The sequence below is a fragment of the Centrocercus urophasianus genome, unplaced genomic scaffold (assembly GCF_019232065.1).
Source record: "Centrocercus urophasianus isolate 14NV4802_14NV808 unplaced genomic scaffold, USGS_Curo_1.0 seq_18, whole genome shotgun sequence".
Lineage (NCBI taxonomy): Eukaryota > Metazoa > Chordata > Aves > Galliformes > Phasianidae > Centrocercus > Centrocercus urophasianus.
Genome location: NW_024884733.1, coordinates 20,185,631 through 20,209,131, shown reverse-complemented (window position 1 = coordinate 20,209,131; position 23,501 = coordinate 20,185,631). Strand labels below are relative to the sequence as shown.

The window sequence follows — 23,501 nt, the reverse complement described above, 5'->3', positions numbered from 1 at the left end:
GCATGCATCAATCCTGTTAGTACTGCTTATTATTTCACAATGGCGCGTGAGGAATGACGGGCACAGGCCTTTTTAAGGCCTCTTGCAGACCTTTGTGCGCTCTCATCCTGAGTCAGGATTTTGTGGAATTAGGTGCTGATAAAAGCTAATTTTACACATTAAATTGCATTCTTTGAAATTGCTCTTTTAATTGCCGATCTTTTCCTCACTTCTCAACAGATCTCTGCGAGCTTCCTCATTGTCAGCTTTCTGCCAGGGAGCCCTCTGTGCCGCATCATTAGGGCTGAAATCTGCCATCGCTTAACATAACACACAGCGCTTACAACGGGGAGCAGCCCCCTCCCTTGCATGGGAGCACAGACCATAATAGATGCTATAGTGGCAGCGCCAATGGGAGTTTTACCATGTATTTTAATGACTCGTGCTTGATTACATTTGCTAGATTGAACTGAAGTTCGCGTAGTAATTGGTGTGATTCCTAGGGGCTTCACATTTGTCGTCCCTCGCTCATTAAAGAGCTCCAACAATGGCTGTTGCAACTTTCATCTCTCCGGTGACCCTCTCAGATATATATCCAGCCTTTCTCTTTTGATAAACTACCCAGCCCTGCATGCATTAACACGTACCCGTCTGCAGCCAGCCCCTCCCACTACCTTCTCCGTTGCTTTGATGATATAATTAAAAGTACTGTGCATTATCTCCTTCTGAGCGATAAGTGTAGGTGCGCCAGCTCTCAGTCCTGCATTGTTTGTTATTCGATTCTCTCCGTATCAGCTGTTCTTCTGACTCTCTCATTTTTCATATGTTGTAAAGATTAGCTGATGGCGGGGGAGATCAGAGGCATGGGGAGGGAGTGTGGCTTTCCATATTAGTAACCAGATGCTCATTTGAAATGGTGATGGAGTTTGCTGTTATCTATTAGATTAAGACTCCTGTTCTTTTACCTGAAGATAAACTGGTTTAAGTGTTAGTCAGTGAAAATTGGTATCATCCTTAGTGGCTTGTTATGAGACAGTGCTCTTATCAGCCCGGGTTAGTGTGGCTATTTTCTCCTCGAGTCTGGTTTACAGAAATCACAGTTTTGTTTATGCATATGCCCAAACTTGCCTGTTTGACCTCTGAGATGTGATTATAATATTAATCTATGGGACTATTCTGTTGCGCATCTCTTAGGTGGTCTGTGTTTCAGAGGATTTTCACTGTGGGACCTCCCTCTTGTTCAGCACGACATTCCGTTATTGTTCATATATTCTACACTGAAAGCCAACTTAGAGTGGTGCTCCAATTCTTCTTGTGATCTGGCTGGATTTTCAGCACTCGAGGTGTGATGAAGCTGCTGAAAGGACAGCGCTGTGCTGCTTTGTCTGCTTACGCAGATTTTAAGTAACTCTGTTGTAAAGTTGCTTAGCTACTTTTGTTTAATGCTTGCATGTAGTTACACATCCTCAGTGCACTGAGGTGTAGCCAAACAGTGTCATTTCAGTTTGCAGGTGGGGAGACTGGATGTGTGCAAGCTGCTCAGACACTGGCAGCGGAGCTGGCACTTACTGAGGAATTCCTGGCTTACACTGTTCTGCTTATAGCCTTGTTACCTTCTCCTGCCTTGTACACAAAGGAAGCTTGAATAGAGAGAAAAAAAATGGCATACTGGCACTGAAGTTGTGTCATCTTCAAATTAAGAATTGTTTTCTTCCTGTTCTCTCTCTCTATAAATATATTAATTAATATATTCATTTTATAAGTACAAGAGATCTTTTTTTCTCAGGGAAGATGGAAAAATTCTCTGTCCCATAAATCCCCAATGAGGAAACCATCCTCTGGATGCAGAGCAGTAGCAAGTTTGCGAATTTGCAAATGCAAGGCCTCATTAAACTCAGTAGATTCCCTTTCCTTGCATAAAGAACATTGCTATTTGGGCTGACTTCCACAGCAACATCTGGGCCACTGATAACATCAGTACTGGAGCACTGCTAGGTGAGCTCATGTTTTGTTAATGAGGTATATCTATCACTTTTTAGTACCAAATACTTACTCCAAAGTGCCATACAACTCATATACAGGAACTTTTCCTTACAAGCAGGCCTTACAGAATGTATCACTAGTTAATAATACCCTTGGTTTGATTTGAATGACGTACTTGAGAAATGCCATCTGAATTCATAAAATCTTAAGACCTTTGGTTGTTCAGTGTTAATCAAGATATGCTCTTAAAAAATGGCTAGAATACTAGAATGCCTTGGTATAGTAGATAAGTTTGGTATTGGCAAGCATTCGGTGTGTTAGTATTGGTTTATTTATCCATGTACTAGCCTAAGTTGAGTGATCCCTTTACTTAGCTAATTAGTAAAAGTGATCTTGATCGTAAACATCTGACTTTAGCGTGTCCTCGAATAAGAGAACAGAGTTGGCTGGAAGATGCTGGTAAGATGTATTCATTCAGACTCCATTACGAAATCTGGGTGTCAAAGGAGAAAAAATGAAAATATAGGTCCTTTCAGGTATAGGTTGTGATTTCCTTCCTTAATAGCCCCACGACCGAGTCCAGTTACAGACATCTTGAACCATTCCAGTGTAATTGGACTGCTGGCTTTGTTCTTGAAACAGTGGATCTGATAGAGACTTCTGAGTTACTGAGATGCTAATGTGCCCCTGGTTTGAAAAGTAAGAATTCCCTGTTTGCCATTGTTTGGCTGATGATGAGAGGGAGTTTTCCTGGTGTTTTCCATCTTATTGGACTGGAGGTGCAAATGCTTAGTAATCGAGCTATGGCAGTCATTTGTAATGTGTAGTGCTGGGAAGGTGGGCAGACCCCATCTCCTTCCCCTGTTTGCCTCCAGGAAGAGCTGGAAAAAAACACAGTAGTGTTGTGTTTGCTAGTGGAACATGCACAGCCTTGCATATTAAGGCAGGCACTTAGCCAGAAGCTTTGAATTATTGTACCCTGACATTACCCACTGTAACTTTTAGCACTCTGGGCCCATTACTTTGGCTTCCTGCCCAGTAATGTGCAATTTCCACTTACATAAGAAGATGTAGCAGGAGTAATGACTCCTTGGAGGAGGTGTTTTCTTTCGCAGCAAATCAGCCCAGGGCCAGCAGGTGTAAGTTTGCAGACAGAGTCCAGTAATGGCAGCCTGCACTATTTTCCTGTCTGATAATCCAGCAGTGGGAAGAAAGAAGCAGATCTACCTTTGCAAACCTCTCACAATCCACTGACTTCATTGCAAAGCCAAAGTCTTGCAAACAGGCATGCAAAGCTCCATGATTATCATTTTTTTTCCTCTTCTAGGCACCCCAGGATGCACATCAGAACAGGGCTGATGGATGCCCATCTCTACTGTCTGAAGAAATATGTGGTAGACTTCCTTGTAGAAAACAGGTAAGAAACCAAACACAATGTAAAGTCACAGCAGGTGTTTGCACTGACAGGTACTTCAGACTGGAGCTTTTAAAGGGAGGTTTGCTTCATTAAATTGGCTGACAATGGAAAATAAGCTAATTAAAAACAAACAAACAACTTTAATGTCATGAAAATGCTCAGCATTATGCCTGGCTTTCTTGCTCAGGCTTCTCTTTTAATCTAGTAATGGCAAAATGAAAGCTAAAATTTTTGCTTCGTTCTGCATCTCTTTTTATCCTAATGTAGCTGTGTTTCTTGGCTGCTCACTTTGCCAGGGCTCCCCCATTGTTAGGGCTGTGAATACATTTCTGACCTTTGGTTTCCCCCACCACAGTCTGTTTTGGCCTTTGAAATCACCTTTCCTCTCCCCCCTCACATCCAACACCGCTGCAGGTGGGCTATCTCTGCAGCATCCTATGTTTTTAGCTTGTGATGTTCCTCTGTCAAAACTCTGAGACCACCCACTGAGAGCAAGAAAAACATCCATTTATGGAAGTGCAGAAGGATCTTAGCTATAATATTTCATGAAATGGACAAAAAAAGAACCCACCCTTGTTTATCTTTAAAAAAACAAACAAATGAACAACTCTCCTCACAGTAAGTAGTTTGGTTTTGGAATTGATGTCTTGTTCCTAGAATTTTTGCAGCTCTCTCATCATGTACATTACATATATTGAATGCTCGCTGACTTCTCAAGAGTTTTTCTCCCTTTTAAGTAAGATGAAAGATAAAGGGGTTGAGTAAGTGTTGTGTTCCTGGTGCTTTTCTTAGTAGATAAATTGATGTGAGAAAACATTGTGGGTGGGTAAGTAAGGGGATTTGTGGTAGCCTTGACCATATACAAATCTGGTGATGCAGTTGTGTATGTGTTCAAAGGAGCTCTTTGAATAAGGTTCTGGGAGTGAGCTAAAATTAAGTGGAAAATCTGTGTTAACCCTCAGGGCAATTTCTTACCATGCATAAGAATAAAGCTTATCTGCTGCTGTGACTGGCACGTGGGAGCATTGTGCAAGTCATTTTAGATCCCATTGGTGTGTGAGAATGCCTGAAAGGTGAGAAGGCTTCAGGAGAAGGCATTTTAAATCTGAAACAAGCCTTTTATTACCTATATTTTAAAAAGTCACTGACATCTTGGACTCCATGGATTCTGTGGAAGCATGAAGCAGTGTGTATGCATCTCTTTTGTCATAATACAACATGTAGAATTAATGCCTGGAAATGTCAGCCATGCAGTTTTGCTGGGATTAGGCAGTGCTTGAATATGTGGAAACACTTCACACATTCAGTTTTTTTCTTGGTATACTTCATTCTCTTTTGAATTTGGGTCGTTGTGTTTGGGGAACAAGGACAGTCTTTGTCTGACATGTCACAGTGCATGAGGCCCCTAAACATAAACATTGGTCATTTCAGATTTCAAGGCTTTATCCTGTTTCCATTCAAGCTGGCAAAATCTTTGCTTTTATGAGTGGCATGATTTTGCCTAAACTCTATTAACCAAAGCCAGCAGAGTGAAATTCTGCTCTGCATTCCTCAAGTTGCCTCCAGATCAAGTCTTCTGGATTTTTGCAGGTTTATTCAGGGCTATTTCTTTTCCAGAGATCATTTTGTCTGTATTGTTTTATGAAGCTGTCTTTATTTTACATAAGCCTTCATTACAGATACTGTCTAGCTGCTGTGATCCTGTGTTCCTCAGGTCTGACTGCCACATTTGCCTTACTTAAACAGCAGGTAGCTGCCTCGTTCTCTTCATCACATATATGCTGCTAATCCTTTGAATTGAGAGGGAGAGAATCAATTGCTAGTAATGTGTTTAACTGGCAGATCTGGAGAATGGGCCTTTTGCCATGGTGAATAAGTTGGGCTTTCAGGCTTCTGGCATCGGTGGGCATTTGTAGCTTGTTTTTCTTTGCTAAGGAAGGGGAGGACAGTGCATACCCAGAGATCTTTCCTTGTTTGGCAGCAGTATGCCAGGACTTTTGAAAGACCCTGCATAATATTTTTCCCTCAAAAGTCCTGACATCGACATAATTGTTTGGGTTTGGGGAATCTTTTTAATACTTTGGGTTTTAGTCTAGAGAAAGCATACAGTAAGACTTTGCCTCTCTGCAATTTTGCCCCAGGACTGGAGAAGCTCAGATGCCTTGTTTAAGTTGTGCGTGTTTAAAACTAACAGCAGGGATTGAAGTGAACAGTGAAGCTCTTGTGTGGTGCCAGGAAGTACTGACACAGCGTACTTCCTCAATATTACAATATTTACATTGTGTTAATATTTTAACAGTGAGGCTTGATGGCAGGCAGAACACCTTTTTTCATTGTTTGTAGTTTTGTAAAGCATTGGGGTTGATTTTGTTTTTGGTTTTTTTTTTTTGTTTTTTTGCTGTATTTAATTCAAATTGTATTTTGACTTAGGAGAGCAGAAAAAATCCTGCCCAGCAGCAAAAATATCAGGTCCTACAACTGGTCACTGCTCACCATTCTACAGAGGAAAGTTATGATTACTTCCAGGTCAAAGAATTGCATGAAAACTATTGTGGCTGTGTGTGTGGGATCTGTTGCTCAAGTGGGATAAAAGCCCAGTGTACTCCGAGTTTAGCTGCTGAGATGTGGTTAAAATGGCAACCAGCTCTCCCACCGAGGATGTAGTTTGCATATAGCTGCACCTGTAGGAGTAAATTGCATTCCTCTGCTTTGATCAGGTTAATATATGCGTTGTATGTGAAGTCAGAAATCGCTAGCAACTACTAGGAAAATGGGGACGGGGGGTGAACTGGCTGACATCTTGTTTTGTCCACGCACGTGAATCTGATGCTAGGATTTGGGACAGCTCTGTAATATGACACCCATAGAAAAAGGCTCCGTTTATTGTTCAGTTCCCAAACGGAGCGTTATACAGAGGTTTTATGATCAGCACGGCCGCTGTCTTTGTGTTGCTGGACAAACCCCTTAATGTGTCTGTGCACTTGTTTCATCTGCTGTGTGGGATTGTTTGGAGAATAATCAGTGTGTGTTTGGCAACACTGAGACTGTACCTTGGGGGATGCTTGCAGAGGTCAAAACACTGTTCGGGAGTTGGTAATTCAGTTCGTAGTCCTTTAATACACCTTTATGAACTATTTTAAAAGCCCTGAATAACAGATTCTCTTGCCTGAAGTCTTATTGTGCTTTAGGAAACCATACAAGTTGCTGAGTTCTAAAAAAAAAAAAAAAAAACAGAAATCTGTACTGCCTTTGAATGAAAGTCAGAGGAAATGGGCTGTCTATTAGAAACCCCTCAAATCTGTACATCCTGGCAAAAATGAAAGACAACACGGGCCTAAGAGCCTTTACACCTGGGAAATAAACTGCTTTTTCTTTCCTTGTCAAGGAGGAAAAAATGGAGTTTGGTAGTTTAATGTCTCCATCTCCATTTATCTCTCAGCCTCCAGTTTAACACGCATCTTTGTGAAATTGAGTCTTCAGGCATGTGGCAGAGCTACCCTTAATCTGCCAAAGTGAAACACAGGTGGTTCCACGATGACCTGGGGAACAGCCAAAGAAATTACTGCCCCAAGCAGTTTGTCCTTCCTTGCAGCTGGAACTGACTCCTTCCTCTCTCTCTGCTCCACTGCACCACCAGGGTGGACCGATCCTCCCTCATCCTCCTTGCTGTGTCTCGAAGCTCTACTCTGCTCAACTGCACCACGGCTTTGCACAGTTAAAAATCTGTTCTCCCTGTGCTCAGGCAAGAGCTTTTCTTTCCTAAACATTTCATTTTTCAGAATAAAGCTGGCCTTGGATGCTTTCATTTGGCCGTAGGTGCTGCTCTGCATGCAGCGGGGAAGGCAGACAAGTGCTGGCTGCTGGAGCTACCCTGCCAGCACAGGGCAGCGACAGCTGAAGGTGAACACCTGCACTGCGTGATGAACTGCACAATATTGCTTTTCTTAAAAAGATCATTAGGCAGGTCCAGCCAGCAGGCAAGACAGCAGCAGAGGCTGTAGCTGGCTGGGGGCATGGCTCCACCCCACAGCTGGCGGGCCTCACACCCCTGGGGCCCTGGGGTGGCAGCCAGCACAGTAGCCAGTCCCCTTTTTGGCACTCTTCTGAGTGCTAGGTTGGAATCCTGCCTTGTTGCTGCATTCAGGGCAGATGGAAGAAGAGAGTCCTTATTCCTTTTTTTCCTTGTGAACTTCATCTGTAGCGGAGGGCAGATTCTGGCTTTGTGAACCCAGAGCGTTGCACAGACATGCACCCAGTCTTCTTTACTACGTGCTGGCAGTTTGCTTGCTAACAATCCTGTCAGAGCTGCTAGCAAAGGAAATGTGATCAAAAGTGAAGTTGTCTTGTTGCATTCTGTTTTTTAGGTTATTTCTAAAGCTGTAGCCTGGTGAAATAATGTACCTGATAGGGGGAAGGGAGGGTAAAAATAAAGCAATCCTTTGTTTTGAAAATTTAAGTTCTGAAGGTGAATCTCTCTTTCTATCTTGCCTAGATGTTTAGAAGTATATAAGCAATATGTTTTTATGATACACGTGTACATAAGTGATATTGTACCCAGTCATTTGTTACCTGTATGTGCACATCTGTTACATGTGTTCAGATCTCGTCTTGCTCACAGCTGAAAGCAGTAGCTGTGTGCAGTCTGCCATTTCCACCTCATACTGAGGGATACCAGAAAATCGGAGGCCAGATTGAAGCTGCTTAAAACAAGGAAGTATGGGGTCATACTTCTTAAGTTACCTCTGCGAGTCATTGTTATTAAATGCTTACTTCACAAGTCAAACTCCTGGCGGTTAGAAAGTGCCACAGCTGAGGATTCCTGTGCAGCATTGTGATTCTGTATGTGCCACACATTACAGTGCAGTTTCCAGTTACATAACTCTGTTCTTTTTTCTTCTCCTCTGTGACATTGCATCATTTGGCACCTGAAATGTTCAGTGAAGGAGATACTGTTTAATATTATATTTAATTTCTGTAGTTAAGATGAAAACTACCAGCCTTTCTTTCTTCTCGTTGTTTAAATGTGTTCTGAGGATAGGGTAAATGCTTTCCTTTCAGATTCAGATGTTCATTGCTGCTACTAGAATAGTCTGTATGCATTTCATTAAATGTCTTTCCAGCACTTCTGTTGAAGAAGTCTTTCTCCATACTCAAAAGGGAAGCTAAGGCACACATCAGTTGAAGTTTGAAGCCTCTGTATCTTCAGTATGCTGTTTTTCAGTCCTTACTATCATACAGAGTTCTTGAAATGCTGGAAGAATCTTTTCTATTGATGATAGTTGCAAGGTGATGCTGAGCAAATCAAAAGCACTTAACCAGTAGCAACCTGCAGAAGTTAGATTTGTGATCTGCATTCAGCAGCTTCTGTAGATTCCTGTGACAGAAGGGAATTAAAAAAAAATAGTTTTTCAGGCATCATTCATTTGCTTTAAATATTAGCAGTTCTCTTGCAGCTCTCTGCCTTGTATATTTAACACACATGTTCTAACAAATGAGGCAGGCATTCTTCTGCCTCATTACACAACCTTCATTTATCCCCAGGGCATAGTGCATCTTTACATTGAGTGAAGAAGAAATGGAAACTGGGGAGAGAGAAGTAGGTGAATACGTTTTTAAGGCTTGTGTCATAATCTGTACACACAAGGTCTTAATTAGGGTTGTATAAGCAACATAGGTCTGGCTTTTCTTAATTTGTGTGCCCAAACTGTTACCCCGATGTTCATTTAAAATTGTGTTTAAATGTGTGTATATATATGTATATGGAAGATACATGTATCAGTTCTAAGAATGTGATTCATATATATGTTCAATGAGGCTACTGTGACTCCTGCTAGTGGAGTAGCTGTTATCAGCACAGATTTATCACCTGTCAGGTCGGCCAGCAGAACGAGATCTGATGCTCTGAATTTATCCAGCTTGGCTGGAATTTGCTCTGTTACTCTGAGGAGCAGTGCATAAAGCAGCCCAAGTACCCTGTAGGATGGGACTCAAAGAATGAGCATGCCCAATGTAGAAGGACTAAGAAAATTTAGCTGCAAAAGAGGTCTTCTCCAAGTGTGTGCCTACAGTGATTTTTCAGAGTGAGTTTGATGTAGTATGGGCACTTCTTATGTTTATGAATGTAACACCCTGACAAAAAGATGACTCTGTGCCAAATTGCAAGCATGGAAGTGCAAGAGCTTTTCAGCAGAGTAGCTGAAATATTTTTAGCATGGACAAAACAAAGTATTTTTCCATAATTTTGTTCTTGGAAATAGCAGAGACATTTTTGATGAAGCTGTCCAACAAAAATCAGCTTGAGGCAAACACCTGGCATGGGTAATTTCAGCCAAAACAGTTAAATTTTGGCAAAGTTTATAAACAGATGAGAACAGAAACTTCCAATAGGAAATGATAGGCAATTCATCTATAGGCACCCAGGTTGTACCACCTCCAAAAGCTATTCGTCTTGCATTTTGTTGTTTTTTTTCTAAAAACAGATGCCATTTTCTTGTTTGCTCAGATGTTACAGCTTCTCCATCGTGCACATGGGTGGCAATTGAGTTTTCTAACGTAAGGAGATTCTGAGTTCAGAAGAACCTGGTTCGAGTGCAGAGTCTCTTGGGAACTGGGCAGCTCTGTGGCCAGGAGGAATGATGTATGTTGCTGGAAGGGCAAGAATGATAAACAGTGGCCCTGTAGTCGCTTTGAAAGCTCCGAGTAAGCATTCACAGTGCCTGGTCCTGGCCATGCTGAGTGCAGATATCGAGCCCCTGGGAAATGCACTGTTCCTGGGACTCCTGTCTTGTGGGGTGCTGGAGCTAAGGGAGCAAGGCAGCTCTGTGCTGCGAGACGGCAGAAGTGCTGCCTGCCAGGATGTGCTGGTAGAGAAGCTCTTTTCTCAACATGACGAATTTGCAGTAAACTTTATAGCCAAAGTCAGCATGACTTGTTTGCAAAGTCAAACGCTGTTTTTCTGAACTGCTGAAATACATATAAGAACAAATCGCGTGAGGTCATTTTGCTCTGTCTTTCCAAACTGCTTCAGCTGTGATCCCAGAGCAGGCTGCTCTTCTCTGCTCCCCTCTGCCCTGTTCTGAAAGCCTCTGCTGGAAAGGGAGAGGAAGGCTTGCTGTCTGTGCTCAGTGTTCTGACATCTGTGGCTGTGGGAAGAGCTGAAGTGGAGTCACAGAATGGCTGGGAAGGGACCTTAAAGCTCATCCAGTTCCAATCCAGTAGTCTTTTGCTGCCCTCCAGACCAGACTGCCCAGAATCCTATCCAACCTGGCCTTGAACACCTCCAGGGATGGGGCACCCACAGCTCTCAGGGCAGCCTGTGCCAAAGCCTTACCACCATCTGAGTAAAGAATTTCCTCCTGCCACCTAACCTGAATCTCCCCTCTTTCAGCTTAAAACAGTTCCCCCTTGTCCTATCACTATCAGACCGTGTAAAAGCTCGGTCTCTATCTGGTTTATAAGCTCCCTTTAAATACTGAAAGGCTGCACTGAGTTCTCTCAGTGAATTCTCTTCTTCAAACTGAACAAGCCCATCTCTACCTCAACTTTTCTTCATAGGAGGGGTGCTCTAGCCCTCTGAGCATCTTTGTGTCCTCCTCTGGACCCGATCCAACAGCTCCGCATCCCTCCTGTGCTGGGGGCCCCAGGCCTGGACACGACGCTCCAGATGGGGCCTCACAAGGGCAGAGCAGAGGGGGACGGTCCCCTCCTCCTTCCTGCTGCCACCCCTGTCGATGCAGCCCGGGGTACAGCTGGCCTTCCAGCATGCAGGAGCGCAGTGCTGGCTCATGTCCTGCTCCCCGCCCATCGGGACCCCCAAGTTCTCCTCAGGGTTTCTCTCAAGGAGTTCTTCTCCCAGTCCAATACTCACATCTGGGACGATGTGAGTATGCCCTTTGGATGGCATCCCTTCTCCACCATAAATGCTAAGGGTGGTATGAGGAAAGCAGAGCATCTCTGAATGCTGGAGGTGCGAGTGACTTGTGCTGAAGCTCCTGCTTCGATGGCTGTGTGCTATGCTGTACACAAAGGCCCCTGCAGGTTTATGTTAAGGTACTGCCCAGACTAAACCAGTACATTTTTTCTTTTCCCTCTCGAAATGCCTTTTTATCATTCAGGCTGTCACCTGTGTTTCCTGGCAAGGACTGCTGGCTGGGGGAGGTCTGGCAGAGCTGAACACCCAGCTTGGTGGTCTTTGTGTGGCTGCCTGAAAGATGGCTTAAAACAGAACCTGCTCTGTGAATACCTGCGAGTTAACATGTGTCAGCCGTGTGGCTGGAAGGTTTCTCCTTTGCTGAAAAGAGAGATTTTATAATGAATACTTTCCTTGTGATTTAAATGGGTAAATAAACAAATAGCTCCTACAGGAAGTGTACTGTGTACGGATAGGGCAAATAGATTGTAGCTCTCCAAACAAGGAAAAGAAGACGAAAAAAAAAAGAAAAAGAAAAAGAAAACAAGCTCCTTCTTAGTGCATTTAATCTATTAGAATGTGAAATAGCAATTTATCTTTTCCATTTCCTTTCCTTGTCAAACACATCCAGCTGTTGGAGCTTTCTCTGTTTCTTACTCGAAATGCCAGGAATTGAATTTGTTGATGTTGTCATCTTCTTGCGGAGTGTCATTGCTTTTATCACCTTCCCTTGATACCCCTTGTGCTCACTCCTGTAACCTCAGGGGGGAAAAAAGCCTAATGATTCACAGTAGATTTAAACAAATTAGGATTTTTCAGCAAACCATTTCTGTAATAAATATAATTTTTCTTGCTGTTAGTGAACTACCTGGGAACAGACATCTTTGGATGTGCAGAATTGGAGCTGCTTATCTTTATGAATAACTGTGGATCTGTCTTTGAGACCACAATATGCCCTATTGGCCACACGCCGGAGCCTCCTGAGTTACAGTTAGCACAGTATTCTGTTCATCAGGCAGCTCCCAATGCAAGTTTTTGTAAAGGAAGTGTTAAAATCTGTTAATTTGTCCTCCAAGCATGACTTACAGAGTCAGATAGTGACCCTTTGAGTTCCCTGTGAAAAGTAAATACGTGAAGGACACGCAAAAGGCTATTCAAATGGCAATGCAAGCATTACAGAAAAATGTCGATTGTGAAGGACTTCTTGCAGTCCTCTAATCCATCCTTCTGCTCAAAAGAGAGCTGATTTCTCTGTTGCTCTGGGCTTTTTGCAGTTGTTTAAAAAATCTGAAGGATGGAGTCTGGGCCTTGTCCCAGGACTGTACCACTCACTGGAAATTCTGTTTTCCTTACATCCCAACTGGAATTTCCAGTGTTGCAGCTTGTGTCTGTTGTCTCTTACCATTTTATTGTGCAGTTCTGAGAAAAGTCTGGTAGTCTTCTATGTTAATTGACTTCTGGTAGTGGAAAACTCTGATCAGATTTCTCCGCAGCCTTTTCTTCTCCAGGATGCACAAACCCCACTCCCCCAGCTTCTCCTCGTGCATCATGTGCTCCTGGCCCTCTTGGTGGCCTCAGCTGGGCTTGCTCTGATCTGATAATAAACATTAAAAATTAACTATTTTTTCCAGTGTTCCATGCAGTTGTGGTTTCCTTGGGTATAGCCTTCACTCAGTCTGCCTTTTATCTTTGTATGAGAGCAGGGATTTGAATTGCTGGTGAATGATAGTTCTTTCATCTGCTTCTGAGTTGGTTTTGTTTGTTTGTTTATTTGTAAGTCATCACCGCTTGGACAGTGTTATCCTAAGCATTCTTTCATCAGTGCAGTACGTTCTCTTCCACAAAGCAATACTTGCATGTAAGCTAATACTTGAGGTGAACAGATTATCTTGTTTTGTTAGATGTTTTCCTGTGAGGATACAGTCCTTCCATGTGATGTCATGGCATATTTCACTTGTGGTGGAAGGCATAATTCTCTTACATTTTCTGTTCACATGGCCTGAACTCCTCCCCAAGATTTTGCAGCTTTAAAGAATTTTCAAGGTAATGTTTTCACTTCTCCTGTTCTGGTTTGTTTCTAAATCTCTTCCATACCACTTTCTGAAATGCTAAGCTTCTACTCAAGACTTGAATTTTTGAAAAAGAGAGCAGATAGTGATTATTTCCCTCCCATTCTACTTCTCAGAGTTATTGTATTCTAGGTGTTAGTTCCACATCAAATTTCATTGTGCCTCAACCAAGGCAAATGAAATGTGAGCAACAAGAAATAACAGTGCCCATAGCACTGTTGCTGATTCCATTATTTCGTTGAATCATCATGGTTGGAGACTTTAACTTTCTGCATATGGGAAGGAGAATATGTGCTGCTAAAGCTGATAGAGCCCACATGTCTGAACAGAGGTGTTTTCAGCAGGCAGTGAATTATCTGTAGGTGATTTTTTTTGAGTTCCAGTTTGAATATGATGATAGAGTGTGCAGTAAGGACTGATCAAAGCATATTGTCTTCAATTAAAATGGAGCAACCACAGAATGCCTCATTTACAATAAGGAGTAAGAAATTAAATATATGTGTGCGTGTATGTATGTATATTTACATGTATGTATACATAATATTTTGAACAGAGGTGGAATTCGTCGGCCAAAAAACTTCAAACTGAAGTTTTTCAGGGAAGGATAAAGTGAAAATTGACACAGAAGCAAAAAGCATTTTGATCTTTTCATGGGAGAGCAAAACGCATTGCACATGCCCTAATAAAGAGAACAGAATTGTTCTGTAGGGAGAGGTGGAGCAAGGATTAATCATCAATAATGAGGGGGGGAATTAAGGTAGAATGTTTGTTCGGACAAACAGTGGGAAGTGGGAATTGTACAGGCGATAGCAAGACTTAAAGAATGAAGCACCAGAGCTTCCAGGTGTTCTCCCAGACTGCTGGAATGCTGGGCATGTTGTTAAGACCAGTCAAGAGCGCATCCATTGGAGTGCAGAACAGCAAGCATAGCATCTGCATGGAGAAAAAGGGCAAAGTGATGTGAAGATCTTCAGTGCCTTTAGTGCGTCCTCAGTGGAGCAAGGTGAAAGATCTTACCCACATGAAGATGGAGATGCATCTACGTTTTTTGGTACTGAAGTGCTTTATACGGGCAAGTGATGAAGTGCTTAAATCTATCTAAACGTATACAGCTGAAGTTTACATAGTTTCAGTTTTATGGATACAAGTCAACTTGACTAATGCATCAGATGCATGTGTTTATTTAGGCACGTTATCAGAAAGCTTCTGTTTGATGCGCTTTTCAGGAAGGGAGCCTGATTTCAAAGGCATTTCGAACAGAACTGATAACTCAGACACAGATGGCCATAAAGGCGGAGGTGGGAGAGAATGGGGAGAGATGAGTTCTGGCAAGGAAACACATTGGGTGCAGGTGCGCTTGTTTGAGAAGAATGGGATGCTGTCTGGGAATGAATGAGAGCCATTCCTCAGCAGCTCATGCAACCTTCCAGACACCCTGGGTGGCCTCCGACGGCCGCAGTCATTGGTCAGAGATTTCTAAAAATGTCCAAGCTTGCTGGCATTCCCCTGCAAAAGATGCGTTAGTCTGGAGCTGTGTGGTGTCCCGGGCTGTTTTGGGAGTGGGCAGAGTTAAGGTTAGGCGGATGATCTGAGCTAATTGTGTGCATGCTTTCAAAGGATTTAACTATGTAGTTGAGGAGTTTTACCTTCTGTGGTCAGTTTTTGAAAAAGCTGTCTTGTTTCCAAAGGGTTTTTTGGCAGAAGTGGAAATAGATCCCTTCTCCTTCAAGTGCATCCAGACTTGGTGGAACTTGAGAGCAGCTTTAATGTATGTGGTTTGCATCCATACCATCCCTTCCTCACTTTGATCTCGATCCTCTCTGTGTTATGGTGTCTCTGACTGGCACTGGTGTGCTGCCGTCTGCTTTCCCTCCATCATCCAGAATGCAAGGATTCCACTGGTGATTCTGTTGCTTTAGGAAGTCATTCATAATCTGTGTGGTTATATGGGCTTGCTCTGCAATGGCTGCTAACGGTGCAGGAATGGGTCAGAATTGAAAGTTTGGTTTAGAAAATAATATAGAAAGACAAATGAAGCACAAATGCAGTCACGTGGAATTGCCTTCTCGTAGAACATTTCTCAAAGTTTGCTTGTGTTCACTGTAGCTCCACAAATAATAAGACACTGAGAAAAATCTTAATTAATACGAAATTTGGGAAGGGTGTCAAAGAGATTTACTCCTTTTGTAGTAGAAATTTTGGGAGTAGAAGAGGACAGTACAGCAAGAAATAACATCTGTTTGATGCTACGAGTGGTGCTGGAGGTTTTTGAATCAGACACGAGGAACTGCTTGGTGATTTATTGACTTGCCTGATTACCTTGGAGATTTCCTTTGTTATAATTAGCCTGGGGAATACCAAAAAAAGGCAAAAAGATTATTGGAAGATACAGGAGAAGAATTCGCCTTCTGCATGGATGTGGCACACCCAATAAATTTATCATCTGATACTTCTTCCTTTTGTATACAGTCCTTGTCGGCTTTCTCCACATTCTTAGCATGTCTCAGAAATTCCAGCATTTTTAGTAGTGAATCAGTGAAAAGAAGGGGAAAAGGACTGTAATTGCTTTTTCCATTGTGCTTGTTAAAACCACATTGTGGGAAATGGACCCAAACACTGTCTTTTAAGTGGTGTTGAGTCTGAGGCAGGTGCTATTAACTCAGGACTGCATTAACTCTTTTCAAATCTCTTTCCTGTTTCCTTGAGGAAACATGCCTGGTGTATATACGTGGCAAGGGATGTTTGCCTGCCTCTTGCATTGACATTTTAATTTGGTCCATGATACAAATATCATTTCCCTAATCCCCCTTGCCCTGACCCTGTTTTGTCTTTTCTTCAAAGTGAGTTGACTTTTTTTTTCATAAGGAGGGGGGAGGAGATGGGAATGGTGGCTGGCTGCTCTAGTTTGGAGCATTAAATGCTGGGGAAAAAAAAATCTCAGAGTAACTGTTGTTTCTTTCTTTGTATTCACATGGAAATTTTTAATCTCCATCAAAGGATCAGGAGAAAATAACGTGGAGATTCAACAAGAGAGCTCCCAGCTTACATGGAATTTTTAAATGTTATTTGGCTTTATCCTTTAAGCGATGAGAACCATGAACTATGTACCTACAGCGTTCAGAATTAACTTTTCTCTTTCTTCCAACACGCCCTCCATTTTTTTTTCCCCTTTCTCTCTCCCTTTTTCTTACATCTTTATTGTTCTGAGTAACCGTGCAACTTTTTTGGCCAAAACTATGAGTGCCTTAGGATTTGTTTAGTTGTATTTATGTATACGTTTCTAACATTAATTATGAGCACCAGTCTGAAATACAGACTCGTGTTTCCTTTTGATGTGATCTGAAGAATCTTTATGGAAAGACACTGAGCTACAATTAGAACCCAACGCACTGTATGCTTGCAGAATAGTCCAGGGCTATCATTGGACTGTTGAAAAATGAATGAGACAAAACTGGGTATCAGAAGAGCTCACGTTCTGCTTGCTTGTGGTTGTGGTTCGCAAGCACTATCTGCACCTGTAGTAATAGTGGTTGTACTCATAATGACAGCAAGTGAGATCCCCTGGAACCAGCCTAGGGAGGTGAGCAGTGGATTTCACAGGTGGGTGCTGACAGCAATGGTAGTTTTCACACTTTGTCACAGATTAATAAGAAAGGGAGGATATTAAAGTGCTCATTAATACTCTTTTATGGGTTTAACGTGAAACATGGAAAATGAAAATGAATGACAGCTGGTAAATGGAACTGACAGTCCTGCTCAGGGCTGTAAGAAATAGCTGCAGGAAATAAAAGCTGTGTGATCCCCATTTCTGCATTGAGTCATGCCAAGCAGCATCTCCTAGTACTGAGATTTCTGTGAGATAACTTACATTTAGACTTAAGTAGACTGTTTTATTGCTGTAAAGTACTTGTTGAGAATTTTTCTTTACCAGCGTTGGCCAGAGGGCTGTTATTCTCTGTGTCATCTGAAAGACAGTCTTCAGCAATATAAACACCTAGAGCAGAAATAACAGCTCATTGAAACATAATTGTGATATACCTTTGGCTTTTTGTTGTTGTTGGTTTTGGTTTTGTTTGTTTTGTTTTGTTTTAGGGTTTTTTTTTCCTTCTTTTGTGTTTGTTTGTTTGCTTGGTTCAGTTGGCTTCATTATTCTTCATTTCTCACAGAAGTTTCAATAAACTTGCCTGCGTCCCAGAGGCAGCTGCATTTCAGCAACAAGTTTAATCTGGCTCCCTGTGGGCCATGATGGATGCAATGTAATGCATGCGGTGCAGAGAGGTATGAGCTTCAAGCATCCAAAGAAACTTAATTCTGCTGTATCACAGACCGTTCTGTTTGTGGGTGAAACTCAGTGAAAAATTCTGCATAGCTGTGTTTAAATATGAAATTGAAGGATGTAGGATATTTTCACCGACTGTTCTTAATGAGTTAAAATTCTGACTTCAGCACAAAGCTGAACTCTGCCTTTTCTGTCATGCAGCAATGCCAGGAAGATCCAGTGTGCAGGGACCAGACATAAAGGAGTTCTAAAAGCATGGCACTTCTTTCTCCCATGGCAGCAGTACTTAGTAAAGTACTTAGTAAAGTGGTTTGACCAAGTATCTTGATGTTTTACATTTTAAATAAGTTTAACCTTGTATATTCTAGGTTTGTAATTCTTCATTGTGAGGAGAGTTACCAGGTCAGTGCAGGACAGCTGAGTGTAAATGGATGATGTGCTCTGAGCTAACATTAGATATACAATTTGCCAGGGTTCATTTGTTTTTTTTAGAAAAAAAATCTCTTGGATTTCCAGCTGTTTCTTGTATATGAGTCCATCTGCCATGCTGTCTTCATTTCCCCTGTGTACACACTGCCACTTGATGCTAATTTCCCATTTAGTTGTGACCTATTACTTGAACAGAAGATTCCATCCTGTAGTTATTCCTTTTATATGCTTAAAATGTTTTTCTAACTGACCCCTTCCAAAACTGCTGCCCCATCTCCCATTGTTCTCAATGAACTGAAGCCCCCAGGTGCTGCAAGGTTAGTACTCTTCCTTCACAAGAAACAGTTTATTGGCACTGTCAGTCTTTGGCATTTGAAAACTGAAAACCTGCTACTTTTTGCTGAGGTGAAAACAGGCAGATGTCACTTCAAAAATAAAATGTTAGGGAATGAAGGACCACAAAAAAGGCTTGTCGCTTTGGCTGAGCTTATGGAAGCATGTTTGTTTTGGCAGATGTTTCTCAAAAGCAGGTTCATTTTTGTCGTCTACACCGTCTGGATTTGCCTCTGAGGTGTCAGACCATGCTTACTCACATTTGGCTTATTGTTGGGTTCATGCCAAAGTTTTGTATGCCCTCCTCTGCTCTGCCCATCCGTTCACTTTCTTTCTCCTGGATATGGTCAGATTTCTCTTTATGGGTATTTCATTCCTACTTCTTGGTGCGAGAGAAGAAAACAAGCTTAGAAACCTCTGTGATGCCAAGTTTTGCCATTTGAAGAGAATACAGAAGATTGCTTTCTTCAGAACGTGCAGTCTCACACTTCTCAGTATATGCCTGTGTAGTTCAGGATTTTGTTATGAGAGATCTTAACACTCAGGATCCTTTTTGGTTTGTTTGCTCCTTAACCTAGATTACAGGCAAGCTGCTTCTTCCAAAGTCTCGATAATTTTTCTTTGACGAAATTTCTTCAGTGCTATTCCTGCTTTGATTTGAATTCCTCTCCTCTCCTCCATTCCCAGCCAGATGTTTGCTTTGCCCGGTTGTTGACAGATAATATTCTCACGCTATCACTTCATATTTCCACGATTGCAAGATCTGTCACAAAAAAATCCTGGATTTTTGTCACTAAGAGCCTTTCTGTAAATGTTTTAATTCTTTCCAAAGGCAAATTCCTTTAACGTTGCAAATATATTCTGTTCAAAAAGCAAGCAAAGGCAAACGTTCCCAGTTTTCCTTTTCCAGTAAGAAGAGTGTGTTCCTGAGCCACATCTTACGGGTGACCCAAAGATTTTCTCTACCTTTGCTGCAGGAATGTGGTTAACACTTCAGAGAATTGCAGGAACACTTTCGGTATTCAGCCAGGAAAGAGTAAAACATCCAAAAACAGTCAAAACTTTGTCTTTCCTCCCTTTCCACTGCTTTCATTTCCTACCGTGTTGTGTTGTCCTCTGCATCAGACTATTTGAGACTGCCAAATACTTGGATATTTTATAGGTAATATATCTTATAAATGCCATGGCCTGCCTCTGAGGGAAACACGGGATTGTCGGTTTTGGATAGAGTATAAAACCTGAGCAGGAAATCATTGCTGAATGGCACAGCTGCAGACAAACATTTCAGGCTAGTAAACTGCCCATCTGCACAGCCACACGTGGTGTGCGGCTGCCAGTGGTTGGTGCTGGGAGATGCTGTGATTAACAAATGGGGGTCTGCTTCGTTAGTTCCTGAAATGCTGCTATCTGGAGATGACTGTAAGGTTTGGAAGGAGGAAGGGAGGTTGCAGACTAGAGAAGAATCACAGATCCAGGGTGGCTCAGATGCTCCTGTTGTGGCAGCTGGAAGATGTGACAGCCTACAGTGAAGGACTGAACTCCGCAGTTTGTAGAGAAGGAAAACGCTGTGTTTCTTCTTAGTCCTGAACCAGCGATCACATCTGGATCTTCCCCTCCAGGTTACAGACAGCGAAGACTGTCTCGCTCTTTAGATGTGTTTCACTGTCGTTCACCTGAGCAGGGACCTGAGAGGGGGGTGAGCTGTGCTGCTCTAGCAGTGAGCTGTTTAAAATTCCGCTTTGCTGGAGTTTTCACCAACTTAAATCTCTTCAGGAAGCTCATTCTAGCACTTTCCTCTTTTAAATTAACCTGGTATTTGTGCCTATTTTTGCTATTTCCTTTGTAAATAGCTCCTCTTTTTTACACAGTATCTTCTGGTGAGTTACGTAGCCAAGCTCTCTGTTTAGTTCTCCCAGTCCCTCCTCTGAAGTTTAGCACTTCCTGTTATATGTGCCAAGTTTGAGTTTATTTTCCACATGATTTTCCCAAGCACTACTTTCAATAATCCACAATTCAGTAACAAATGCAGATTGTTAAAATAATGGAACAACAACAATAAAACTCTTTTAAGACGACAGCTCATGCACTGCAACTGTAAAAATTATTCATTTGTTGTGGGTTTTTTTCCAAATACTTTATTGAAAAATAAAACTACCTTCTAATAGTCAAAATTAAATTATAAAAGTTATAATCCCATTGTACTGTAAGGTTTCTACACTGATATTTGTCTGTTGGGGGAGGTTTCTCTTGATTTATTGTGATGCGTAGATGGCTTGGATTGAAGTTCTTCCTTGATCACAAACCTTTCATAATTTCCCTGACCTTGGTAATGGGGTGTCAGAAAGAAAAACTGAAGTCTACACAAGGAAAATGAGCCAGCTGAGGTATTGGGAATCTTTTCTATTGATTATGATGTATTTTGGATCGGGCCACCTAAAGAGTGTGAAGCTCTTGGCACTGATTAAAATGTGTTCATTTTGTTTGCTTAAAGACTGAGTCTTTAAAAAGTTTTTCACATTTTGCGTGAGCAGAAGGACATCATTAATGTCTGTACCATAAATATCTTCATTTAGGAATCAGATATTTCAGATAACTTTGAGCATTTCCACATTTTGATCATAAACAAAATGAGCTTCTGTGGGTTTTTCCCTATAGGCACTTTATTCTCTCTTTTCCTGTAAACAGATGCCATTTTTAAGCCACATAAAATGGATTGCAGTTGTGGCCATTACGATATTGGCACTGTTCTACATTCCAGCTGCACACAAGCACGAATTGCAGAGTGGTGCCTTATTAAATTATAGGCATCTCTGTTAAGATACAGGGGAATTACTTCTGAAGATGAAACTTTTTCCTTATTTGCAGTCTTCCTTTACAATTTAATGCATTAAGGAAGCACGTGAGTAATGAGCATTGCCTTGGTGCCACTATGTTACGTGTATATGTTGAACTACCAGGCATTTTTATCCATCCTCGTGAAAAACATGCCAAGTATCTGTTATTGTTATGCAAAAAAAAGGAAGAAGGCGCTGGAGTTGTAGTGTTTGTGGACTTAATGAGTGCATCTCCTTCCCCAGGACAATCACATCGCTCCGGAGTGAGCTGATCCCACATCTGGTTAGGAAACAGTTCTCTGCTCCTACATCATTGCAGCAGGGGCAGGACAACAAAGAAGAGGGCCGAAAGAAAAAAGAACAAGCACCTCTAGGTCAGTATGAGTATCAAAAATTTGGTGAATGCTTAAATCACCTATGCTGCAAATGAATTATTGTATAGAAATATTAATTATTTTTTCTTGTACTTTCTGATGGCAAAGGTTCTAGTAATTTTCCTTTTCAGACGGTATTGTGCATTTAATAAATATTTTTAGGGTAAATCAAGCATCAATCAGCCAGGTGCTCCGTATTTATTTTTCCAAAATACAGTATATGTAAATGCACTTTTGAAAACGTAACTTCAGGAGGAAGTTCTGTTGTGTAGAGTAACAGACAAAGCCATAACCAGGAACTTGATGAGATCTCAGATCTTGACATTTATTTTTAGCATTTCCACAGTCTCCTTGTGTGACCTTGGGCAAAAGATCGCATCTGTCCCAATCCCTTGATTCCCACCTGCAGAATAAAAATAACACTTACTCACTGCACGTGATAAAATCTGTTAATGATTGCTCAGTATCTAACCATTCGGGTGATGTGGGGCAAAGATCTCCCCTCACCAACAGTATTTTAATAGTACTCCTCTTCAGAAAGCATTTCATTAAATCCTGTCTAACTTCATGCATGTGTGTGTTCTCCAGACATTTATAGTTTCATAAAGGAAGATAATAGCTTGCTGAAACCTGCTCCAGATAACTCCTGTTGGAATGATCACAGAGGAGATATGAACGAAACTCTCCATGAAGGAAAAATACGCTGCTACGTCCATATAATGAAAGAGGGGCTGTGCTGCCGAGTCAATACGCTTGCGTTGTATATTGAAGCCAATCGACAGGTGAGAACAGTGAACTGTCGTGGGAATGCAGCAGTTTATGGGACATTTTAGTCTCCCTGTGTGAGTGGCTCCCTGTGGTACTGCTGAGCAGTGTGTGGGAATTGAACCGGTGCCGTGTTATCTAGGTGCATCACCCTCCTGATTGCTGCACAGGGACGTGAGACAAGGAAGCACTTCTGTCACTAATTTCCTCCACAGCTTTGATTTAGCCTAGAAAACTACCACAGATATTCTGCTGATTTTGGGGAGTGACAAAACTTGCAGCCAAAGAGCCAAGAAGTGTGGAAAATAAGGTTGGAAGTAGCTCCAGTAGTTCATGTAGTCAGCATCATCCGTGTCCTGAAGGCAAGATCAGTTCTGGCTGGACTCTTCCTAGCAGATGTTTATCAAAGTGATAATGACAAAGGTTTTTAGTGTTTTGCAGGAAGTCTGAAAACTACCCATACATTCAGATTGCCTAATGCTTTCTATTATGAAAGAATTATTTTGTGAACAGGCTTCTCTACAGTTGCACTCCAGGTACACGTAGAGGTGAAATGTTGATCTGTTGCAGCCTTCAGTTACTGACACATTAGTGAGAATTCATAATATAAAAGATCAAAGAGAGGCATAGAAAAATCCTAGCTAACAAGCTGATGATTGATAGCTTTTATTCCTAGTGTGAGGATTTTTTTACTGCACTGCTGATGCAACTTAAAAGTTCTCATTTCAGTCTCGAAGTGATGAGCTTTGTGCTATGAGATGGGGGCAGTTTAGTTCTGAAAAACTGACAGGGAGTGCAGTAGGGTGAGGCTCAGGATTTCTGGAAGCAGTGCTGGTAGAACAGTACAGTTGTACTGGGAGTCCTGGAGGTGGTCACTTCCTTGCCTTTGAGTTGGTTTCTTTTTCACTAAAATTAGTGAATGAATTTATGCAAACTTAAATTGCAGTGTGGCAGAATGAATTCACACACCGGAGCTCTTTATCCTTGGTTCCTGTAGATGAGCACAGAAATAAAGTCATTTGGGTTTTTTTGTTTGTTTGTTTGTTATTTGCTCTTAAGAATGTGAGGAAGTGAAGGGGGTGGCAACACTGCTGTCAGAAAGAGAAAAATTTCCTCAGGAACATCAGTGT

The 23,501-nt window shown here is 41.8% G+C and overlaps 1 protein-coding gene across 2 annotated transcripts in view; it reads left to right on the top strand.

Annotated features, from left to right (window-relative positions):
* The window catches only part of EIF2B3 (eukaryotic translation initiation factor 2B subunit gamma), a 92,716-nt gene that overhangs the window by 42,888 nt on the left and 26,327 nt on the right, over window positions 1-23,501 (top strand). For both annotated transcript variants that reach the window (XM_042820010.1, XM_042820011.1), the window contains 3 exons: window positions 3,290-3,379; window positions 21,476-21,606; window positions 22,195-22,388. In XM_042820010.1, coding sequence (XP_042675944.1) covers window positions 3,290-3,379; window positions 21,476-21,606; window positions 22,195-22,388 — 415 coding nt within the window. The remainder of the gene's footprint in view (window positions 1-3,289; window positions 3,380-21,475; window positions 21,607-22,194; window positions 22,389-23,501) is intronic.